The following is a 20,926-nucleotide window of genomic DNA, read 5'->3' as shown; positions in this document are numbered from 1 at the left end:
ATTTTTATAGTCCCCGCGCTGCAGTTGATTTCCACCAATCGGCGAGCCTCTTTCTCGCCCTTTCTGGCGAGCGTGACAGGAAACGAATCCGCCCAGATGCGCAGTGGGAAATTTATGGCGATCAGGTTAAGTGGGAAGAATAATTGTGTAATGACTCGTCACCAGTCCAAGAGTTCCTTCCCTTGCCGCGCGATTACGTTTTACTGCCGATGCCCGTCCCTCCTTCCTAACCTCCCCCTCCCTCACCCCAGGCACTTCATCATTCAACACCAAACACAAACAATAAAAAAAAAATACAAGTAACTAATATCAAGATGGGACAGAGATGGGATGGGAGAAAGAACAGAGATTCTGACTCTCTCCGTCTGTCTTTTGCTAGTTGTGAAGGTTTATTTCTTCTTTCTCCGTTCTGTCTCTTCGCACTGTACTTGAATGATTCTCTGCTTCATGCAGTAATTTCTTCTTCTGTCAAGTTTCTCACTTGGGAATTAAAAGAATAAAACTGCAGGTCTTTCACCTTTTTGTGGCAAGGGGGAGGAAGAAGGGAACATTCTTCTCATACTGTAAAAGAATGATCTGTAGGGGTTAACGACTCAAATAAATAAAGCTACGAAGACATAATGACTTTCACTGATTTATTTCAAACGTGGGAGATTTCGCCTTAGTTATTTTTTCTTTCTCTCTCTTTGTTTGTTTTTTCGTTTTTCGTTTTTAGTCCTTTTTTTCGTCTGGTTTTTTAAAATTTATTTAGTCATATCATCCATAACAATGACGATAAGAACATGTCAACGAAGCCTACTTATTAACATTCCTTTTTAAAAAAATTAATAATCAGTTAATTTATAATTGGATTATTAGTTACACCGCCAAACTTCAAAGCCACTGGTAATCAATCATTCAGGTGTAATGATTAACATGCAAGTCAAAAATCAGATCGAATTTTGTTTTTCCGACTAACTTGTCGAAAGTTCTGTTATCGAATTTAGATGATAAACGAATTTTATTTTCCATTGGTCACTGTGCAGAGAAGTAGGGATGTACGATCGCATTACAATCGTTGAGTACATAATTCAGTAATGAAATATTTACCTTATACAGAGACACAGAGTCTGGGAAGACGAACATCCAAATATGTAAGTAAAAAGATAATCTAAAGCCATGCAAAGGAGAAAAATCCTTATTATGCAGTTATTTAGAGCTTTTGACACAGAATTATTAAAAGTTCAAAGCACAGCATTTGTTACTGAGTACTGTCTAAGCACTCACTCATTTAATCGCGCGAGCACGCACGCACACACACACACACACACACACGCACGCACGCACGCACGCACGCACGCACATCAGATGATGTGTAAGATTTGCTTTGGAACTGCCAGCTGTAAATTATCGCCTTCATTACTTCTTTCCTTCAGCTTAATATTCTATGTCCACTCCTCTCGAAGAGTCCTATTGAGTTCCGAGCTACTGACCACGTAGAACAGGTAAGTAAACACGACTGACAAGTACGTTATGCTCAAATAAATAAACAGTTAGATACTCTTGTCCTCAGGAAAACATAAATGAAATATAAACGAAGATAGACTCTTTACGCCACATAGATAATAACATGAATTAACGACAGTTTTTTTTCTAAACAAAGAAAACAAAACAAAACAGTAACAACAAAAACTAAAAGGAAAAAGTCACGTGATAGTGTTATATTTGAAATTAGACCTTTTTCCCCCATTCAGCAGTCGCATTATAAACACTATCGTATACTCTCGCATTTTCTCTCTAAAACGTTACGAATGTTGGAAAGAATTAATTTTGTGAAGGTTTCCCTTTGCCTTCTGCCCTGCACTACCTGCCAATCATCTCCCACCCGGAAAGCACTGAGAGGAGAAGTTTTTTTTTTTTCTTTTTCAAGAATCAGCTGAAACCTACTCAACCTCTCAACTACATGTTACACTTTTAATCTCACCTTGAAGCGAGTTGCACTTACAATTGTTGCTTACCATCTGTTCAAAGAAAAATTCTGAGTCTCTTCTCCTTTGCACATAAATTGTAATACTGAGTCCACATGTTCAATGGCTGATCCACCCGACAGTCACAAGAGACATGGAATCTCTGAGACACTTGCTCAGGTCTCGAACATTAACTTATTCTTGAACCACCGTGTAGCAGGAACGGGTGGACACGGGTTGGGACTTGAGGTGGTTGGTGTGGTGATGGTGATAAGTGAGAGTTTGAAACAAAAATCAGTACAACAGGCAGTGATTAAACAAGGGGTCGTTTCTGTCGAGTTCAGTCCCTTGCTAAGGAGCGAAAGATTGTATTATGCGTTGTATGTAAAGCTACTGACCAGTTACCCCTGTGGTAACAATGTCACACCACCCACACATTACACCACACTCGTCATTACTTCATTCACAAACCCAGGGCCACTCAACATGGCGTCTCTCGTCTGAGAGTTACGTCCCCTTGAAACGGTCCTTTGCGGCTCCGATTTTTTAAATACTTTTTTTTAATGGATGTGCGCTGCATATTTCTAATGAAATAATTATAAAAACCGAAAAATTCAGCAGACCTAGAGGAATGGTCACATTAATAAAAATATCAACAATAAAAAAATTATTCAAGATGCATAATCTTTCTGGCTGTACAGGACATGTTTTTTTGTGTTTTTTTCAAATTACCGCAACGCTTCCATAGTTTACATCTTTGGACAAGTTTCCTTTCTGCAGTTTTCCCCTCTCGGGGGAGAGAAACATTCACAGAACTGGAATTTGCCGTGCTCGCACAGTACAGAAGATACAGACCGGAACATGTTTTCTTGGGAAGAACTCTGCTCGTCTTACGTCCTAAAAAGAGAGTTACATGTAAACTTCTCCGCAGAAGTGACCATATAATTTCTTCTGGGAGGAAGTGACGTCATGTATCCATATCAAAGAAAGTAATGCCACGTTTTTCTTATGGAGAGACTTGTATTGTTTATCATTCTTCAAGAGATCATGTTACTCACTCTTCATCAAAGTCACGTCTTTTTTCTTTCTTTTCTTTCTTCTTTTTCTTAAAGCCTTTTATTTTCCTTCCATAAAGTTACGAGTATCCTGCGAGAATGTGAGGTCGTGTATTCCTCTCCGAGAAACTGACCCTCATTTGTCCTTCTCTGAGTCAGCTCTTGGGTCCGCAGCCACGTTGAAAGTCTCTAACTGCCGACATTCTTTCTTCCACTTCATGCGGCGGTTCTGGAACCAGATCTTGATCTGGCGCTCCGTCAGACACAGCGCATGCGCAATCTCAATTCTGCGCCTGCGCGTGAGGTAACGGTTGAAGTGGAACTCCTTCTCCAGCTCCAGCGTCTGGTACCTCGTGTACGTCTGCCGACCGCGCTTTCTGTTTGGACCTGGACACAGTATACAAGAAAAAAAAAAGATGTCATTCAGTAACATCCACATGCCTTTTAATAACATCAGCACTGAGAAACAGATTGACAGAAAAAGACAGGAGGAGAGAGCGAGAAACTATATTACCGAGAGATGTGTAAAGACAGATACCAAGAGAGAACGAATGATATTGTCAAAAAAAAAAGAAAAACTAAAGTAATTGCTGGATTTCACTGTCATTAATATTATTACCGCTATGAATATTTCTGTTACAAACACCCCTATAAGCTTAATCTTACTTCATCGCGTCTACCCGTAAAGGAACACCCGTCCTGTCAACAAACACAAGAAAATGACCGTGGTCTTCTCAGTTTTTAACAGAGATTCTCTTAGTTCTCAAACCAAGACTAAACAGCGGGGAACAGTTCTAGTCCTTGCGCGTGCTGTTGTCGCCGGCCGGAGCTATGAAAGAAAAGATGTAGATAAATGATAAATTATTCTTTTTTACCCCTACCCGCCCTCTGCTCTGCCCCTCTCTCCCATCCTCAAGTTTCCTGCCAGGATTTCGTAGGAAGATGTCAAGAGGACGATCTGAAGAGGACTTTTGATGCTGCGTCCCGAGGAAGGAAGGGGAGGTAATTTGCTATGATGGCTTCCCGAGGCGTGGAGCTGTGCACAACGCTCTTGATTATCTCCCCCTAGCTTTGCTCATTATCGTCGCTCTTCAACGCTGCAAGGGCTGTATCGAGTGGAGAGATAACTTTTTGTTGTTGTTGTTGCTGCCGCTGCAGTCTGCTACATGTGCCTCTACATGTACACGTCCGTCTGTTTGTCTGTACATTAGTTGTCCTATGTACCCGATTAATCAACCGTTCAACAGACGTACTGGAGGAAAACACACACACAAATAAACATACACGCATGCACACATTTGTACGTTCAAACATGTATCCACACACATACACGCTCTCTCTCACACACCCACATACAGAGAAAGGAGGAGGAGGATAGCGAAAACTAAAACCAAACGAAAAAAAAAATGAAAAGAAAAAAGTCTGTTAAAGAAAACTGTGCTAGGTACACATCACCTAAAAGCACAAATACTCAAGCGAAAGCCAAGTGACCTTCAAGAGAAAGGCAAGAGGGAAAACAAGCAAATCCATTTAGTGCAGTGTCTTTGTTTGTTTGTTTGTTTGTTTGTTTGTTTGTTTGTTTGTTTGTTTGTTTCTTGAGTTGTGCATAAGTAAAAGATGCACACTCCATTAAAAGATCGGACAGAAACAAATGTAAGAAAGGAGAGAAAGAGGCCGGGGAGAGGGCGGAAAGAAAAAGAGAGACAGGGGGAGAGAAACTATGCGACAAAAACGGATTGCCAAACCGTGCTCTCAGCAGTTACCTCCCTTGGACCACAAAAAAAATCCGTTTGCATGTTTAGAATGGGGAGAGGGGGATGTGTTTCCGCCCGCTCCGCATGATACGTAAGGTGAGTATGGGTGAAATTACACCTGCGTGGGTGGAAGGAGGACCTGTGTGCACGTGCATGTCATTAAGAAACTTTAAAACACATAGAAGGTGTTAGAGTGGTTAGCTGGGGATACTCACTGAAGCAACGGGTGATACCCGAACACTTGCCTACCTGACATCGACAAGAGACACAGAGAGAGAAGTGCGAGGATGAGTGGGAGAGGAGTGGTTCTGAACCAGTGTTGCCGAGGTTGCCGCAACACGATGTGGTCTCCCCCTACCCACCAGGAGGTAGAGCTCTCAGCCACAGAAGCAGACACACGCGCATCTAGAAATCTAATGAGGCTGTCGTAGCTGCCATTACACTCCGCCTCTGCTTCCAAGATAATTTTTTTTTAACTTGACTGCGGTGTAAACAGTGGAAAGATAAAAAAAAAAAAAAATTCTCTGTCAGCCCATTATTTGTTACAGGGAAAGAAAGTGAGCACTTTACAAGTGGCTGTGACTGAGGAGCTATCGCCAAGAAAACCAAGAATTCGTTAGCATCGTCTTCATCATCTTGTCTCTTTCCTTTGTCACCAATGTGATGATAGCAACAAAAAGAAAAAAGAAGTAAACAGGGGCTACGTGAAGAGAAAATACAGCGTGCCCAAGATAAGATCTGAACCCAAGACATCCAATCTTCACTGTAGTGGTAACAGGCGCTAACCGTTGCGTCACAGGACCGAAGGATGTGTCGGTGATGATGATTTCATAACTATTTATTAATCTTTAAGACTGTGCAACTGAATTTATATCAATTATATAAAGTTTGCTCTCTGATCTGATGATGAGAAACGTAATGGACACAACTCAGAAATAAACATCTCCTGTTTCCGAGAAAAATCGTTAAACGTCCATGTTATTACACTGCCACTGTCAGTACAAATCTGTGCAAGCTTGCACAAATATGTGATTACATTCGAGACAATTATTATCAAGAAGTAGCACGTGCACGTTCGTGTCAACGAATATAAAGAAGCGAGTATTTTCTGCCTCACTTGTCGAGCAGCGCGGTCCGCAAATGTGCTCTGCCCACAGCCCCCGTGAATGTCAATCATTTATCATCCCGTAAGCCCCGCCCATTACAACCGCCTCGCGCGCCCTGACAGCTCGAGGTCCGTATCCAGTTCACCAATCGGAAAGCGCTCTCGCCCATAAACAAGGCGAGCCGCGCCGTGCCCATTGGTGCCCTCCACTGGTGCGCTCGCGAAAGCGAGAAAGTAGGAGGGAGAGGGGCCAACGGGCTCAGCCAATGGTAGCTGTTGTTTCGGGGGCTTTTGGGGGAAAGGAAGCTTCCGTTGTGGGCAAACCGTCTAGGAAGATAGCGGGTGATCGACATACACACTTAAACGTAGTTCGAAACCTCAGTCCATTACACAGTTTTAACGGATTGAAGTGGTCATTACTTGTTAAGTAACTATATAAATAAATAAAAGGAAAGAAATTAAAAATTTGCCTCGAGGAATTATTTAAAGCTTTTCATTCCACCCACCCCTCCATCTCTTTCTCTCTCTCACACACAAACACGGCAACGTTTGCAAAATTTAAAAGAAAAATTGGCGGAGGTTGTTAATGTGTCAGAGACTGTGCTAATGAGGGGAGGGAGACAGAGGCAAGTGCTTGATGATGTTTGTATTTTTGTTCCCGTGACTACTACAATAACTGTAAGACATGTGCAACGTGCTTACTACGTGAGAGGAGACCAAACAACGTCCTGTCGTCTCACACTTGTAGTGTCACGTCGCTGAGAGTCGGGGATGTCGGGATAGTGTGACAAGACTGAGAGTAGAATGAACATTGGTGTACACAAGGTGTTGGGTGATGCTGGAGAGTGGAGATTGTTTGAACTGATACAAGACCTTGCTATGTATAGGATGTGGGCTGTGTAGCCATTGCTCTCAACAGTTTTGTAGGTTGTGAGTGCGGGGAAACAAAATGATAGAATGTATATTTTGTGCGATCTGTGTGTGTGTGTGTGTGTGTTCCTCTCCCCCAACCCCCCAAGGGGTTTCAGTTCATATGGTGTTTCAAAGAGTATGCTCTATGTAGCCTACTCGGCACCAGACGCCATTTTGGTAGTTGACGCCGAGTTGAGCAGATAACTCTGTTCTAGAATGGATTCGTTGTCCATTATAATCTTCTACTTCTTCACCTTCTCCACTTCTTACGGATGTAAGGGATCAAAAGGTCTTGTCCTTCCTCTGTGCTTCAGCAGGTCATTCATCTGCCTTTAGATTTTGGTGGGTTAGACAGTTCTATCATGAGACACTGTCACTGGAACTGTACCTGCAGGGGCACCCTAAGGACCCTCCACAACTTAATGTACGTATGTCATCTGAACTTTGATTATAATGATTTCTAGCGGATGTAGGAAATTGAGATATGGCCTACGCGAAAAACAACCATAAACACCCTCGAGAAGTCCCTCATCATCTGTGTTGGAAAGCAAGAGGTTTGGTGACATGATGATCTTTTAAAATTCCCCATCTAGCAACCTCTTTTTTAAAAAAGAAAAAGACGGGAAAGGAAAACTAGGAACACAAAACAAAGTGAAAAACGCACAACGAAAACAAGAGAAAAAAACGAAAGGGAAACAACAACTGTAAGTCTGCAAGCCAAACAGCGAAGGGAGAGAGAAGTAATAATAAAACAGAGAAATTAAGACCCCAAACAATCTGAAGATAAAAGCCAGACAAAGACCCACGTGCTCACCATATTGACTCCTCATCCACGGGTAGATCGTGGCCTGGGAAAGGTTTCCTCCGGTGCATCCTCCCTCATTGTTGTCTCCCTTGCAATCCATTTCTCCCTCCGTGTCCGAGTCGCACGGAGCCCCTTCCTCGGTGGCCCCCTGCCCCAGGGGCCCCGGATGGTGTGGTGAGGGGGTGGCAGACTGGGACCCGTCGCTTGCGCTCTCCCCTCCCTCGTATTTATGAGGAGGGTTGCCATAGGAACAGGCCGTAAATCCTGCACTGTCGTCCAGCGAAGATTCCGAACTTTGACCCGAAGGAAGGGTGCTGTGGTGTGGTGCGCCTGCGGTGTGGTGCTCTGCTGCAGGACTGTGGTGCGACAAGCTAGTGTAAGGATTCTGCGGCTGTGGCGGAGGCGGCTGTGGTTGTGGCTGTCCGCCGTGGGGGTTCCCAAGGGGTGGAGGGGAAGAGAAAGAAGAGCAGTCTCCGTGAGTGTTGTTGCTGCTGGCGTTGGTTGTGGTGTGGGTTGAGGCGGGGGAAGTGACAGCGGCGGCCGCAGTGTGGCCATGGTGGGGGATGCCGGGAGTTCTGGAAGCGATGCGACACGAATTGTGCACCTTGACATCGGGAGCCAGGAGGCTGTTGTCGCTAGAAGTCGGGGTCATGGCCAGGGGCGCGCCCGACCGGAAGTAGTCAGCAGGCAGATGGCTGGCCTGAGGGTGGGGACGCAGCGAAGCAGGGGAGGCGATGGGCCTGACGTCCAGGCGGTCGTAGGGTGGGAACCTGGGGTACAGCTGCGTGCCGTCGTCGGAACCGTAGGTACTGTAGCCGGTGTCGTAGTTGGATACGTGTCGCATGGACGTGGAGTAGCCAGCCAGGCCACCAGCCCCGGCCCCACTACCAGAAAGCAGGCTGGAAGCATGCTGCTGGTGCTGGTGTTGGGGGTGATGGTGGTGATGGTGTGGTTGCGCCAGATGAATGGGGGAGGAAGGGACTTGTCCTCCTCCGCACGTGACCATGGAGCTGCCAGCATCCAATGGGCTTGAGTAATGGTGAGGGTGGACCCCACCCGTCAAGTATGCACTCATGCCGCCATCCATGCCGGCAAGCATATTTTTTCGTTGCCCTTGACTGCAGTGAACCAAATCTACGTCACTATTGCGTAGCTTTTACGTCCTGATGGCGTGACTTTTACGTGAAAATGACGTGCCTCTTGATCACGGGGTTTTTACGTCTTGATCACGTAGATTTCCGTACAGCCAACTGTTGTTAGTTCCAACTATTAAGCTGTGATACCTACAGGGGCTAGTTCCTGAATTTCACGCTTTTCATAACACTTTAACTACTTTCAGGTGCAGTCGCTTCCAGAGAAGTTTGGACTTGCAATGCGCATTAACCAGAGATTCCTTCTTGGCCGTGTTCCAGGTCAGTGAACTGACTTCAAGCCGCTCATCCGGCCGTTGCTTTCCGGTGCCATCCCAGTTCGTTTTGAAGAGGTTTGAATCCCACAATTGATTAAGCCAGTAATCATTGGTCACGAATCAAACACCCTCAAAATGTCGTTCCATCATTTTGTTTGTTTGTAGTTTACTTACATGGAAACGAAAATGTTTCGGGCAGCTGCACTTATTAAGTTTTAAAAGTTTTCTCTCTGACGTAGCAAGGAAAGATGTCTGTTGGATCTAGGGTAGGGGAGGGCTACTCTCCATTCTCCTCCTGTCGTTTAGGGAGACTGAGCGGAAGTGATGTGGCAAGAATGGAAGACGACACAGGGTCACGTGCAGTTAGTGTCAGTTCCTAAAGATCACGCGCGGTCACAGCCTCGAGTGTCACCGAGATGTCACTTGTCACACCTGTCAGGCGTTGTGTTGAGGATGACGTTGTCTGTCCGCGTTCACAGGAGCAGGTCGGTTTGTGATGAGAGAAAAATGTCCGAGGCTCAGGAACACTCGGCGGTGCGCAGGTCATAAACAGGCGATGCCCTCGTTAAGACTCTATCTGACGTCTGTGTCCGTTATTCTGGTAAGACAAACACGCACACATTACACATTTATATTTAAATTATTGAATGAGAATGAAATGACTTGCTCTCTAGTAATTTTGAAAAACTGATATCTTGAAAACAAGCCCATTAAATAAGGTGATAAATGCTGATGAGTATACCAAGACACAAAGACTATAATCGTACTAGTGGAAAAAAATATCTTTCGATGATGTATCATATGTTGTACACAGCAGGTTGCAATTTACAAATGGTAGTTCGCACCTGTTCACAATAGTTATAATATAACTATATAAATTTTTGGTAGAAATTTAGTTTTTAAATTAATTCGGCGTATATCACTTTTTGGACTAGTCCTTTAAAAAGTGTACATCCATTGTGAACTGTTAGGTAAAACGGTAGATGACATCAGATACCCATTGTAAATTGTTAGATAAAACTGTAGATAACATAAGATACCCGTTGAAAATCTAGTCATCTACACAGATAAAATTCAAGCTTTCTCAGGACTGAACGGCAAACTTTCTATTTAAATAAAGCGTGATACATTTTTATTTTATTTTTTTTGTAATCACTTAATCGACCAATACCTATGTCAGTGAATTAAACATTTATTTGAAAGGCAGAAAATGAAACCGTTATCATAAACTATTTCTTTTTAAATAATCAGGATTATGAATAAAGGAAATGCTCTAGATACAGAAACGCATAATTCCTTTTTTGAGAACCAAAGTGATTAAAATTTCGCTCGCGCGCAAGTAATGTATTATCTGACCACAACCTTTTACAGCAGTACAATTAAATGAACTGAGTTTATCCTTATAAAGATACACTGTGTCACACATGTGTTTTTGCATATTAATGAACTTGGGACAGCTGACCAATTCATGAACTGCTTACCGTGAATTAGGAAGAATAATTTATACTGGAACTTATCTATGAACCATACAACGAACAATCTTTCTCATGCGTGTGGATTTCTGTGAGAGTGGGCTTAGTATTTCAAAACTTCATTCATTATACTTCTTATTATATTTATGTATTTTTTTACCTATGGTAAACAAACGCTATATACTTGATAGCGAACAATATTAATTCGGAGTAAGAAAGACAGAACAGTCATTGATTCGAGAAAGAAATTCGCGAACGTGTTTTGCTGCCAGGTATTATTTACAAGAGAAACATGGAGAATGCATACAATCCGAAAAGGGAGTATTAGACTATTCACTAACATTTAACATTAAGAAATGCAAAAAAAAAAATAAAAATAAAATAAATAAATTAAAAAAAATAAATAAATAAATCAACACCCTCTTAATCTTTCATTGAAGCAAGTGAGCGAACGCACGCACAAACATCCGTGCATTGAAAAAGCACAAACACACACAGTCTAATCAAGTCTTAGTTATTATCCCATAATCTTTTTTTCTCTTCTTAATTTTATTATATGATCGGCATTTGAATTTTTCGACACAAAAAATGAAAATTGTTTTAACATTTCTGATGTTTTCTTTCAAGCGTACATTTAGATGTGACGGCTTAGTCTTAGGGCAGCCATGTTTGGGGAAAATGGAGATCAATAAAATATGCTTAACCAACCAACCAACCAACCAACCAACCAACCAACCAACCAACCAACCAACCAACCAACCAACCAACCAACCAACCAACCGACCGACCAACCAACCAACCAACCAACCAACCAACCAACCGACCGACCAACTGACCAACCAACAAACAAACAAACAAACCAGCCAACCAACCAACTGACCAACCAACAAACAAACACAAACAAACCAAGTAACCAACCAACCAACCGACCGATCAACCATCCTGTGACTATTACAAAGCTGGTTGCTCAAGGAGGTGACACCTGCTCTCAGTGTCGCCCCCAAGACTACCTTCACCAGTCATGCACTGGGACAAGGCTCGTTTCACCTGTGTAGACGACAGTCAGGTTGTTGCTACACCTGAACACATCGTTAGACCGACTCACTGTACCTGTACAGGGCGACAGACTTGCTGCAGCAGACAAAGCTTGTGACCAAGAAGAAAAGAGCGACTGGCACAACACTGAAACACTTGTCACCAAGGCAGACTGAAGGATTTAAACCTGGCGTACAGTAAACATAAACTGTCTGTCACTCTCTCCGTCTGAGACACCAAAAACACTATAAAATCTTCAATAACACCTCAGTGTTAGCAGCCCTCATCCTTGTCTCAACATTTAACACCAGTAAAAGCTGTTTATGTAAGATCTGTTGCTCCATGTAAAAGGGTTGTAAACAATTGTTTACACCAAGCTATAAATTTATAAAAATTGCGAATAACCGGTGACCACTAACCCATGGAGGTTGTTAATTAACAATGATGAATGGCAGAAACCGAAGTATTGAATCCTATAAGCTGCCATTCACAAGATCTTGATAGCCCACTACTTCGCCACGGATAAAATACAACTGATGTTGGGAGGAGAGAGAGAGAAAGAACCTGGAAAAGGAGGGCAGTTGGGGAAGAAAAAAAAGAAGATGAAAGAGAAAAAAAGGAGGGAGGGATTGGCTTTGTGTGAGGGAGGAGAGGGGCGGGAGAGTTGATTTAATGAGAACATAAAATGTGTCTGGAGACAGGTCGGGCCGAGCTCAAAACAATACACGGCGGAAAGTGAGTGCCCTTTAGGCGATTAGTGATCCCCCGTCCCCCGTTTTACTCACTCTGTCGCACTAGCTTTATTTACAACGGTCTGAGCCAGGGACAAGCCTTCCCTTCTCTTTCTCTCTCTCCCTCCCTCATGTCTGCAGCTGTGGTCGACTCAGCTGTTCCCCCACCCCACAAACCTCCAGCTCCCAGTGCCACCCACCAGCTTTGCAGTTACTTTCTTCTCAGTCGGATGTGGAGGACTGGAGAGCTCGGCAGGAGACCTGAGGTCCGGAGAGCCCTCTGTGCCAATGTGTGGCTGCAGAACTACCATTACTCGCTGGGGTTTCTGGTCGACTCATGGCAGGAGTGCTGGCAGGACAATGACACTGAATTTGTCACCCTCGGATGGAGGATAACGAATGAAGTAATAGAAAGAACTGACATACTATGGAGAAGATAACAAAAAAACTGGGGTCTTGGCAATGATGTTGCAGCTATGGTACATCTGGAGTACTCCACAAACCAGGAACTAATGGCGATACCACGGCAATTGTTTCCTAGCATCCAAGAAAAATTTTGAGCCCACGACAGCTGATCATCACTGAATTAATAACAACAATTAACGACCTTTCTGGCATCTATCCTTTCTGAATATTCCAGTGAATGGAATGGTTTTATGGAGATTAAAAGGTGTTAGTGCAGGAGATAGAGAGAAAATAAAAAATAAATCATTAAATAAAGAGGAGAATGGTGGTGACAACGACCAACTGAAGCAGTTAGACGAACACGAGTTTAACTCTCTCATGGCAGCTTCTCGAAGACTCCTTGCAAAAGGCAACCACAACGATGAAGCGGAAGTTTGCGTTTCCTGGAGGATGGCCTGCCTCCTTCCTCACGGCTGCAGCAGGTGATCAAAGTGCCTCACACCTGGAAGCAACACCCTCTCCTCATCAACCCTTGGGTTTGTGTCACCACCGCGACTTCAGCACCTCGCGCACGCAAGGGGTCAGGAAAGGTCACGCTTTTCACTGTTCGCAGGCAACGAAGACGATAGTATTACTACATCTCACGACGGGATTATGTACAGGAGAAGGACAATATTATCACATCTTGGTTTCTCGTCAGACCAACCTTTACCGTCTCTCTTATTTAACTATATCCAAGCTATTCAGGTGTGTGTTTGTGCGTGTGTGCGCGCACGTGTGTGTGTTTGAGAGAGTGAAAAACAACAGAGTGTGGGACTGTGACCAAGCTGCAACTCCACGATTTTTTTTTTTGTCAACATGAGTGATATTGTTGGAACAGCTTTCAGCATCATTCTTGCAGTTACTAGGTGAGTACCATACATTAAACTACCCCACTAGGATCTTAAGTAGGTCGGTAAACAGGTAAACAGCAAGGAAGCTGGGTAGGTGGGCACGAGCGGGCAGGTGTACATGCAGATAGGGAGGAGGTCAACACAGATGGCTGTGAACTCCAGAACACTGGAAGGCGATAATAGTATGCAGACTAGGAGCGGAAGCTCTCCTGGGTGGGCATGTACTCTCCTCACGGTCTGACAGACTGCACCGGGACCAGGGGCCGGGATGTCACAGAAGCTGGGTGCGTGAACCTCCCTGTGATGGACGCGAACAACAGGCCAGGGGAGGCCACACAGAAAAGCGTTGAAGACAACGCTGCCAGTGTTCTAGGGTAGGTCTTGACTGGATCTGTGTGTGGGCATGGAGAGGCGGTAGGGGGAGAGGTGCTGAGATAAAAAAAATAGGGTGCAACCCATGAAGAGAAAGCTGCAATTACCAGGAGGACAAGATAACAGTCGTTTATGGGTCTGTGAGCTGTTACACGACTGTCAGAAAGATTTCGCGTCAATGCTCATTCCTCCTCGCTAGCCCTCGGTTGTCACTTAGTTTCTTTCTGTCCTCTCTGATGATGTTGGTCGCTGCATCCTTCATTCTGGTTACAGTTAACAGCGAAGAGTCCTGGACTTTTTGCTGTGAGCAGACATGCTCCTCTTGTCGGCGAGTGCCATAGCCTGCAGCACAGCATCAGTCAGGCCTTGTCATGCAGCATCTCGCTTAATTCCTCTTCGTCTCCTGTCCTCTCACAGATGCACCACAGTCTTCCTTCTTCCTGATCATGGGGAGAGGGAGCGACTCTGGCACTGTTAGCTTCGAGTATTCGAGTATTACACAATATACATTCATGTAAGCGACAAGTTCACCCATAAAATGTGCGTGTGTGTTGGTGTGTGTTTGTGGGACTGTGTGTCTGTGTGGTTTTGTGTGTTTGTGTGTAAGGCAGAAAATGAAAGAAATGATTTCCATGTTCTTTATCATGATTGCGGTTTAGGTATCACGATACCAGTCCATCGGTCCTAAACAAGTTATTGTTGGACGTCACCTCTGTCGTTACATTCTTCACCGGAACACGTTACCGACATGTTTTCTTACTCATTTTTTTTTTTTTGTTTTCACTGATATCCTGAAGTGGATGTCTGTGTTCTTGCTCCATATTATTTGACTACATGTACTTCATCTCAGTTCTCGAATCAAAATCGGAAAATAAGAAAAAGATCGGCTTCTATTGTAGGCTATGTGTTCCTTTATCTATTCTCACTGAAGCTCAGTCCTACGGGGCAACGACCTCTCCTGTGTCGGTGAGCAAAATCTTAATAAGCACCCGACGAGGACAAGTAAAATTGCTGTGTGTTTGTGTGTTTGTGTGGGTATTTTTTTCGATAAACAACTAATTGATACATATCTGTACCTTGAGAGCTCCTGTAGACATACCTCAAGACTAGTTTAAGTGAACACTCAAAAATGCGAGACAGAGAAAGAGAGAGAGAGAGAAATTGGAGGTTTGGCTACCTTTAGGACCGAATATTGAAGTTTATCACATCTCGTGCTGTGCTCACTGTCCGATTTAGGTCAATAACCGAAATAATGTGGTTAGTTGCCAAATTTCAGCAACTTGCAAAGCAAATTCTCTCTGTATTTTTAAACAAAAGGTCTCTCCCTACCCCCTACCCCCAACACACACACACTCCTCCCACCCAGCACTACCACCAAACTCTTCACCATCCGTCTCGCATTATCCCCCAGGGACTTTTTTTTTTTTTTTGTAAGGGTTTAAACCTTTCACTACCTCAAAATAGGTGATGACATGCATTTTATACAACGAGCGGTTGCTTATCAGCGCTGGCCTCCCAGAAACGGCCGGCAAGGTGGGGACCACGCACGCAGACCCGGGTAGTGGTGACAGTCTGGCCCATGCACCCGCTTCGTGCAGCGCTTCCAGCTCTGGTGGTGTCATTCTTAACCGATAAATCTTGGCACAAAAGCTACGGGCTACGGCAGCGGTGGCAGACGAGGGAAACATCAAAGTCCGCGGCCCCCGCTCGACTTTCCCTGATCTCCGCGGGAGCCTGGGTACCGGCTCCCAACGTCCGGCCCTTGTGTTGCTCCCTTTCCCTGCACGAGGGTTAGCGACTCGCAGAACACTCCGTTGTCGACAGGGTACCCGTTGTACAGGTTGGAGGGAAGGAGTGGGGGAGCTAAAAAACAACAACAATGTTTTTATGTATGTGTACCAACCTTTTTACCACTCGTCAGAGCTCGCGTATTCTCACTAGGAGGTAAGTCGCAAATCTCATTTTCTAGTCTGAACCAATCGGTGGATAAGGGGAGGAGTTGTTTCTAGTTCGATGAAGGGGTGTCTGTGTATGTGTGTGAGACTGTATGCAAATATTCTCACAAGAGAGAGAGAGTGTGTGTGTAGGGACAGACAGGAAAATCGAAGGCGAACGTCAGTTATGGAAACAGCTTTCGCATGCACACACCTCCGATGGGAGGGAGGAGAGGAGAGGCTGAGTCAGGCAGAGAAACAAAGTAAAACTGATAATGTTTTGTTAGTGATGTGCAAATACATCACATGTGTGGAGGTTGCCAACAATAGCAGGTTGAGCTGATCCTTGCTGAGGTCGAAATGCAGGTCAAGGGTTTAACATAATATATCTTAATAACATTATCCGCACCATGTGTTGACAGTAATCAATGTGTGCATTGTGTTGTTACAATAATATAACTGATATGTGTATCTATAACAGGGTTATGAATACTTTTGTCACACACATGTTCACGATAATTAAAAACTGCGAGTTTCAGACGAAAAAACGCAAGTATGTCTATATTGTGGGTGAGTGAATGAGAGAGAAAGGGTGTGAGTGCGCGCGTCTGTGTGAAGTGTGTGTGTGTGTGCGGAAATGTGTATGTGCTTCTGACTGACACTAGGTCTTACAAAACTTTTTAAACATGTAAAAATAGAAGTAAAATGTATATAACTGAATAAAATACATATATATATATATCACAATTGCATTGTCACACAAAAAAATTCTGAAGACTTTAACAGATTTTATCAGGTGTTATTAGTCAGCTCTGCACTGGGTTCAACGACCTAAGAATTCAAAATTATTAATTCTGTGTGTGTGTGTGTGGGGGGGGGGGATCCCTTTTTTGCAGGGATGGAAGGAACGTGGATAAAAATAGAATAAAAGACTAGCATTTGTTAAAAAAAACCACCCTCAAATGCAACTAAAAATACTTCTAAAAATACTTTCACCCAAATAATAGGCGATCGTCTGTGCTGTTACAGTTTTCCCCACAATGTAACATCTTTCAGTGTTTTTGAAGAGGGGTGGGAGGTGGAAAAAGAAGATGATGATGTATTACGGAGAACTGCGTTGTGAGAACATCATGTAGATCATTGTTTATTTGAGACTTTTGTGGTTGATGTATTTGGACGTACAGGAAGGAAGGACGAACAAACAAACATGCGAGCTCGCGCGCGCACACACAGATGAGCTTCAAAGCAAGGCCGCCGAGAGCCCGCACGAGCCCCGGGGCAGACGACCTCTCCGGGTCCCTTGTAATTGTAATCGTAACTTATTTCCCCAATATGTAATAGTATGCTTACAGTTCGATTATCAAAATCTACATATCATTCAGTCATTCAGTAAAGTAATAAAGTCTCCAACATTAGGACAAGTGTGCGAGGGTTTACATCACTACTCGAACATAGAGTTGTTTACACGTGAGTGGTTAGTAAATGAGGAAAAAATTGCACTAAAGGATCAAATTTGTAGTATCCTGCTCTATAAGAAAAAGTCCCTAGAGTGAGAAATGTTATGTCAACCTTACTTTAAAAGAGAACGAAAAGGGAAAGAAGACTGACCATGGCCCATTGACAGCCTCGGGCCCGGGTACACCAGACCTCCCCCCCCCATCCCCTCCCTACCTCTCGTCAGGCCTGCTTCAAAGTGTCTATACATTACGACGACTGTTCATTGACGATTTCTGAGCCAGCCGAATGCAAGAGCACCAGAAGACTCTTTCAATACGACTGATTGTCAGCACTCGAAACTAAGAAACTTTCCGAAATTACCCTGATCGACCATAGTCATGTCCTGGGTAGCTCTCAGAAATAAGGGCTTCACCAACATTTATTTTTCATAAAACTGATCACATTATTTAAAAAAATATCTTAGCACATGGATTTTTTTAAAACTTACGATCTCAGCTCTAAGTGTAGTTTAGAGAAAGAGGGGAAAAATGGAAACGAAAATGAAAGAGAGAACAAAGAAAAAAAAAAACCAACTTGAAACATTTACATTCATTGCTGCACATACTGTTCAGTTTGTTTTTTGTCCATGCTGGTCTCTGCAACTACCGTGGGGTTTAGGCTACGACGACGACAACAACGAGGAATGTGAATAAATGTCACGCTGTCCCCGAAGTCACAAGTCACAGGAAGGACTGCTTTGTGCAGACCACAGCCATTTGTCTCTGGGGCTCAATGTTTATCACCCGCACCTCCCGAAGCTGTGTCCCGTGCAGCCAGTGTCGTCGCTCACTTTGTCACTGTCCTCGCCAAGTCCCTCCACAGACTAACTGGAAGCGAGGGGTAGACGATTTAGAGGCGCGAGATACAAACAAGTGAGACAGGTCCGTGATGTCCTCTTCTGTTTGGTTGTCAGTTCAGAGAAGTTACTTAAGGTCGCAGGTTTCCATTAAAAAAATATATATGTGTAAATAGCCACACGATTTGTGGGTTTTTCTGAGAATCAAACTGAAAAATGTTAACCCTTTCCATGAAGATACTAATAAAATAAATAAAAATATATTCACCGGACTCCTTCAATTTCGGTACTAAATGTAGCTAAAAAGTTTATATAAATATATATGTATAACTTTAAACGATTTTCGCGAGAAAATAGAAAATAACTTTTTGAATTTATATTCCAGACCTTTCCTTCTCTTTTTCTCTTTTTCAAAAAAATATTGTGTTTGGCATCCATCCATGGGGAAAAGAGAGAAGGGGGATAAAGGGTTGAAACAAGTTAGGGAAATAGTAGAAAACTTAAGTAAACAAACAAATCAACAAGATGTGTATGTGGCGTGGGGAAAAAAAAGACCGAAGATCACGTGTAGGGATTAGCGTGACCTCAGTCGCGTGCGTGTGTGCACAAGGGGTCAAAGGATTAACACTGCGGAAGACTGTGGTCGTCATCTGGTAGTGTGACAGCATCACCCAAGCCTGGGTGCAATGCACCCGCGGGTGCCGACCAGCGTTCACAGATACATTGACATGCCTCCTGCTTCCCTCAGAAGGAAAAAAAAAAAAAAAACAGGGTTCACGCAAGAGGCAACATATTTACACGCGCGAGTGAGCAGAGAGCTGTGACGTATGCGAGGTGTTTTTCATCTTTGAACCGTTCTGCCGTTAATCAGGGCCCTCCCCTGACCTTCGCCCCACACCAACCTCTCCCCCATCTCTCTCTCTCTTTTCTTTTTCTTCTATTTTTAAATTTAAAAAAAGACACATTGTCTTCTCTCTATTGTTTCCTCATTGAAACAAACTAATAAATTGGTGAATCAAAGAATAAGGTGATACACTCAGTGTAAAGGAGAAAATAAAGATATAATTATATGTATGTGCTAATTAGTGTGGATCAAATAAATCACGAATGAAAGAGATATTACTTGCAAGCAGAGTGGAGGTGGAGTTATAGTTCCTGCCACACTGGTACCACAGAGTTAAATCAGTGATTGCATTCTGACTACACCTATTATATCTACCTCCACACTTTCTGCACCTGAGCCTACAACACAACCGGCCCGTGACACCTGTAAACCTGCCAACAGACCAGGTTAGTCAACAAGGAGAGAGTTGAGGGAGGTAAAGCGATCAGAACAGTCAAAGGCCGACTCGCCCTCGCACGACAGGAAACTCTCCAATCGTCATTACTTAACTGATGTCTATGTTGCTAAAGCCTGGCAAGGTATCAACAGAATATGCAATGATAAGAGAAATGTAATAACGAGCCTCGAGATTAAGATTGTGTACATTGTACTTGAGATTACAGATTACACAGCTACAGGAGGCGATGATATTATGGTAGTAATAAAATAGTCCTGTGCAAAAGACTAAAGTGGTCAATCAACAGCCGACATTGAAAATAAAAATTAAATTATATAATAACTATAAAAATTAGCCTATTGATAATAAACGCGTAGCTGTAAAATCCTTTACTGAGATCCACCACGAATATAGTTTAAACTGCGAGTAAATAAAGAATTAAAAACAAACAAACAAACAAACAAAATTCCTTGTCATAAAATTAGTGGGTAAAAACAAAGAATTGTCAATGAAAAATACAATATTGTTACTGAGATAATAAAATCTTAGTCGCGACAAAATAATATCATGTGAAATAATGTCATGTGAAAACTATCATAAGGTGAAACACATTTTAAAATGTAACAGTTACATACAGAAAGCATTCTAGACAGGACAAGTGATGACTGGACCTGTGAACCACGAGAACCGAATGAAAAAACAAGCACGCCAAAAAAAGCAAACAAACTATTCAGGCTTAAAAGCCGGACGGTTACCCAAACTCAGAAGACGATGTAGAAGCAGCCTTTCTGAATTTTTACTTAATTTTGAACCTAATACAGCGAAAGGGGAGAAAGGAAACACACTGAGGGTCGTGGCAATGAAACTCCGGGAAAGAAAGAGAGAACACCTTATGAAGGAGGGTTAATGTTTCTTTGATCGTGCGTTCTGGTGATACGGTTCCTCCGCAGTCACTGGTGTGTTTGTGTGTGTGTGTTTTCAATGAAAACACAGACATTACTTCTTATTTATTCAGATAAGATTTGTCAAAAAGGATTAACCCTGATTAGGGTAATGAAGGGCGAAAGAAACAATGATGCGGGGAGCAAGAATGGACGAGGAAACGTCCCACGCACTGAAGTCATGTGATATATTTTGTGAGTAAATCTTTTCTTTTTGTCACATACTTGTCTGGCCTCAGTAACCAATGGCAGACTGATCAGTGTCCTCAACAAATAAATAAATGATCAAGATTCATGTTTACTAGTCTGTTCACATCCATGACCAGCGCGGAGCGTGTCATGCATGAAAGAACAGTGTTCAGATTTGCATTTTATGTCATCTCCAATCATGACCTTTAACCTTACAGTCAATTTCACTCTAAATCATTATTATAAATTGCTTTTCATTAGAATCACATACTATACAAAAACATTAACAAGCGTTTTCAAGGTAAATTTGGGTTTCCTCAAATCACTTGGATGATGTACAGAAAATTTCGTAGAATCAAAAGAGATAAAGAAGATTGTATGTCTGAGATTTATCAT

General features: G+C 43.1%; 1 protein-coding gene across 3 annotated transcripts in view; it reads right to left on the bottom strand.

Moving 5' to 3' along the window:
• Positions 1 to 621: 621 nt before the first annotated feature.
• The window catches only part of LOC112557365 (homeotic protein antennapedia-like), a 55,853-nt gene continuing 35,548 nt past the window's right edge, over positions 622 to 20,926 (bottom strand). For all 3 annotated transcript variants that reach the window (XM_025227170.1, XM_025227171.1, XM_025227172.1), the window contains exons 2-3: positions 7,587 to 9,583; positions 622 to 3,388 (exon numbers count right to left, since the gene is read on the bottom strand). In XM_025227170.1, the coding sequence (XP_025082955.1) occupies positions 3,138 to 3,388; positions 7,587 to 8,676 (1,341 nt within the window). In that variant the 5' untranslated portion in view covers positions 8,677 to 9,583 and the 3' untranslated portion in view covers positions 622 to 3,137. The remainder of the gene's footprint in view (positions 3,389 to 7,586; positions 9,584 to 20,926) is intronic.

This window comes from Pomacea canaliculata, linkage group LG2 (genome assembly GCF_003073045.1).
Source record: "Pomacea canaliculata isolate SZHN2017 linkage group LG2, ASM307304v1, whole genome shotgun sequence".
NCBI classification, from domain to species: domain Eukaryota; kingdom Metazoa; phylum Mollusca; class Gastropoda; order Architaenioglossa; family Ampullariidae; genus Pomacea; species Pomacea canaliculata.
Note: the sequence above shows the minus strand (reverse complement) of the source record. Positions and strands in the feature narration are given on the sequence as shown.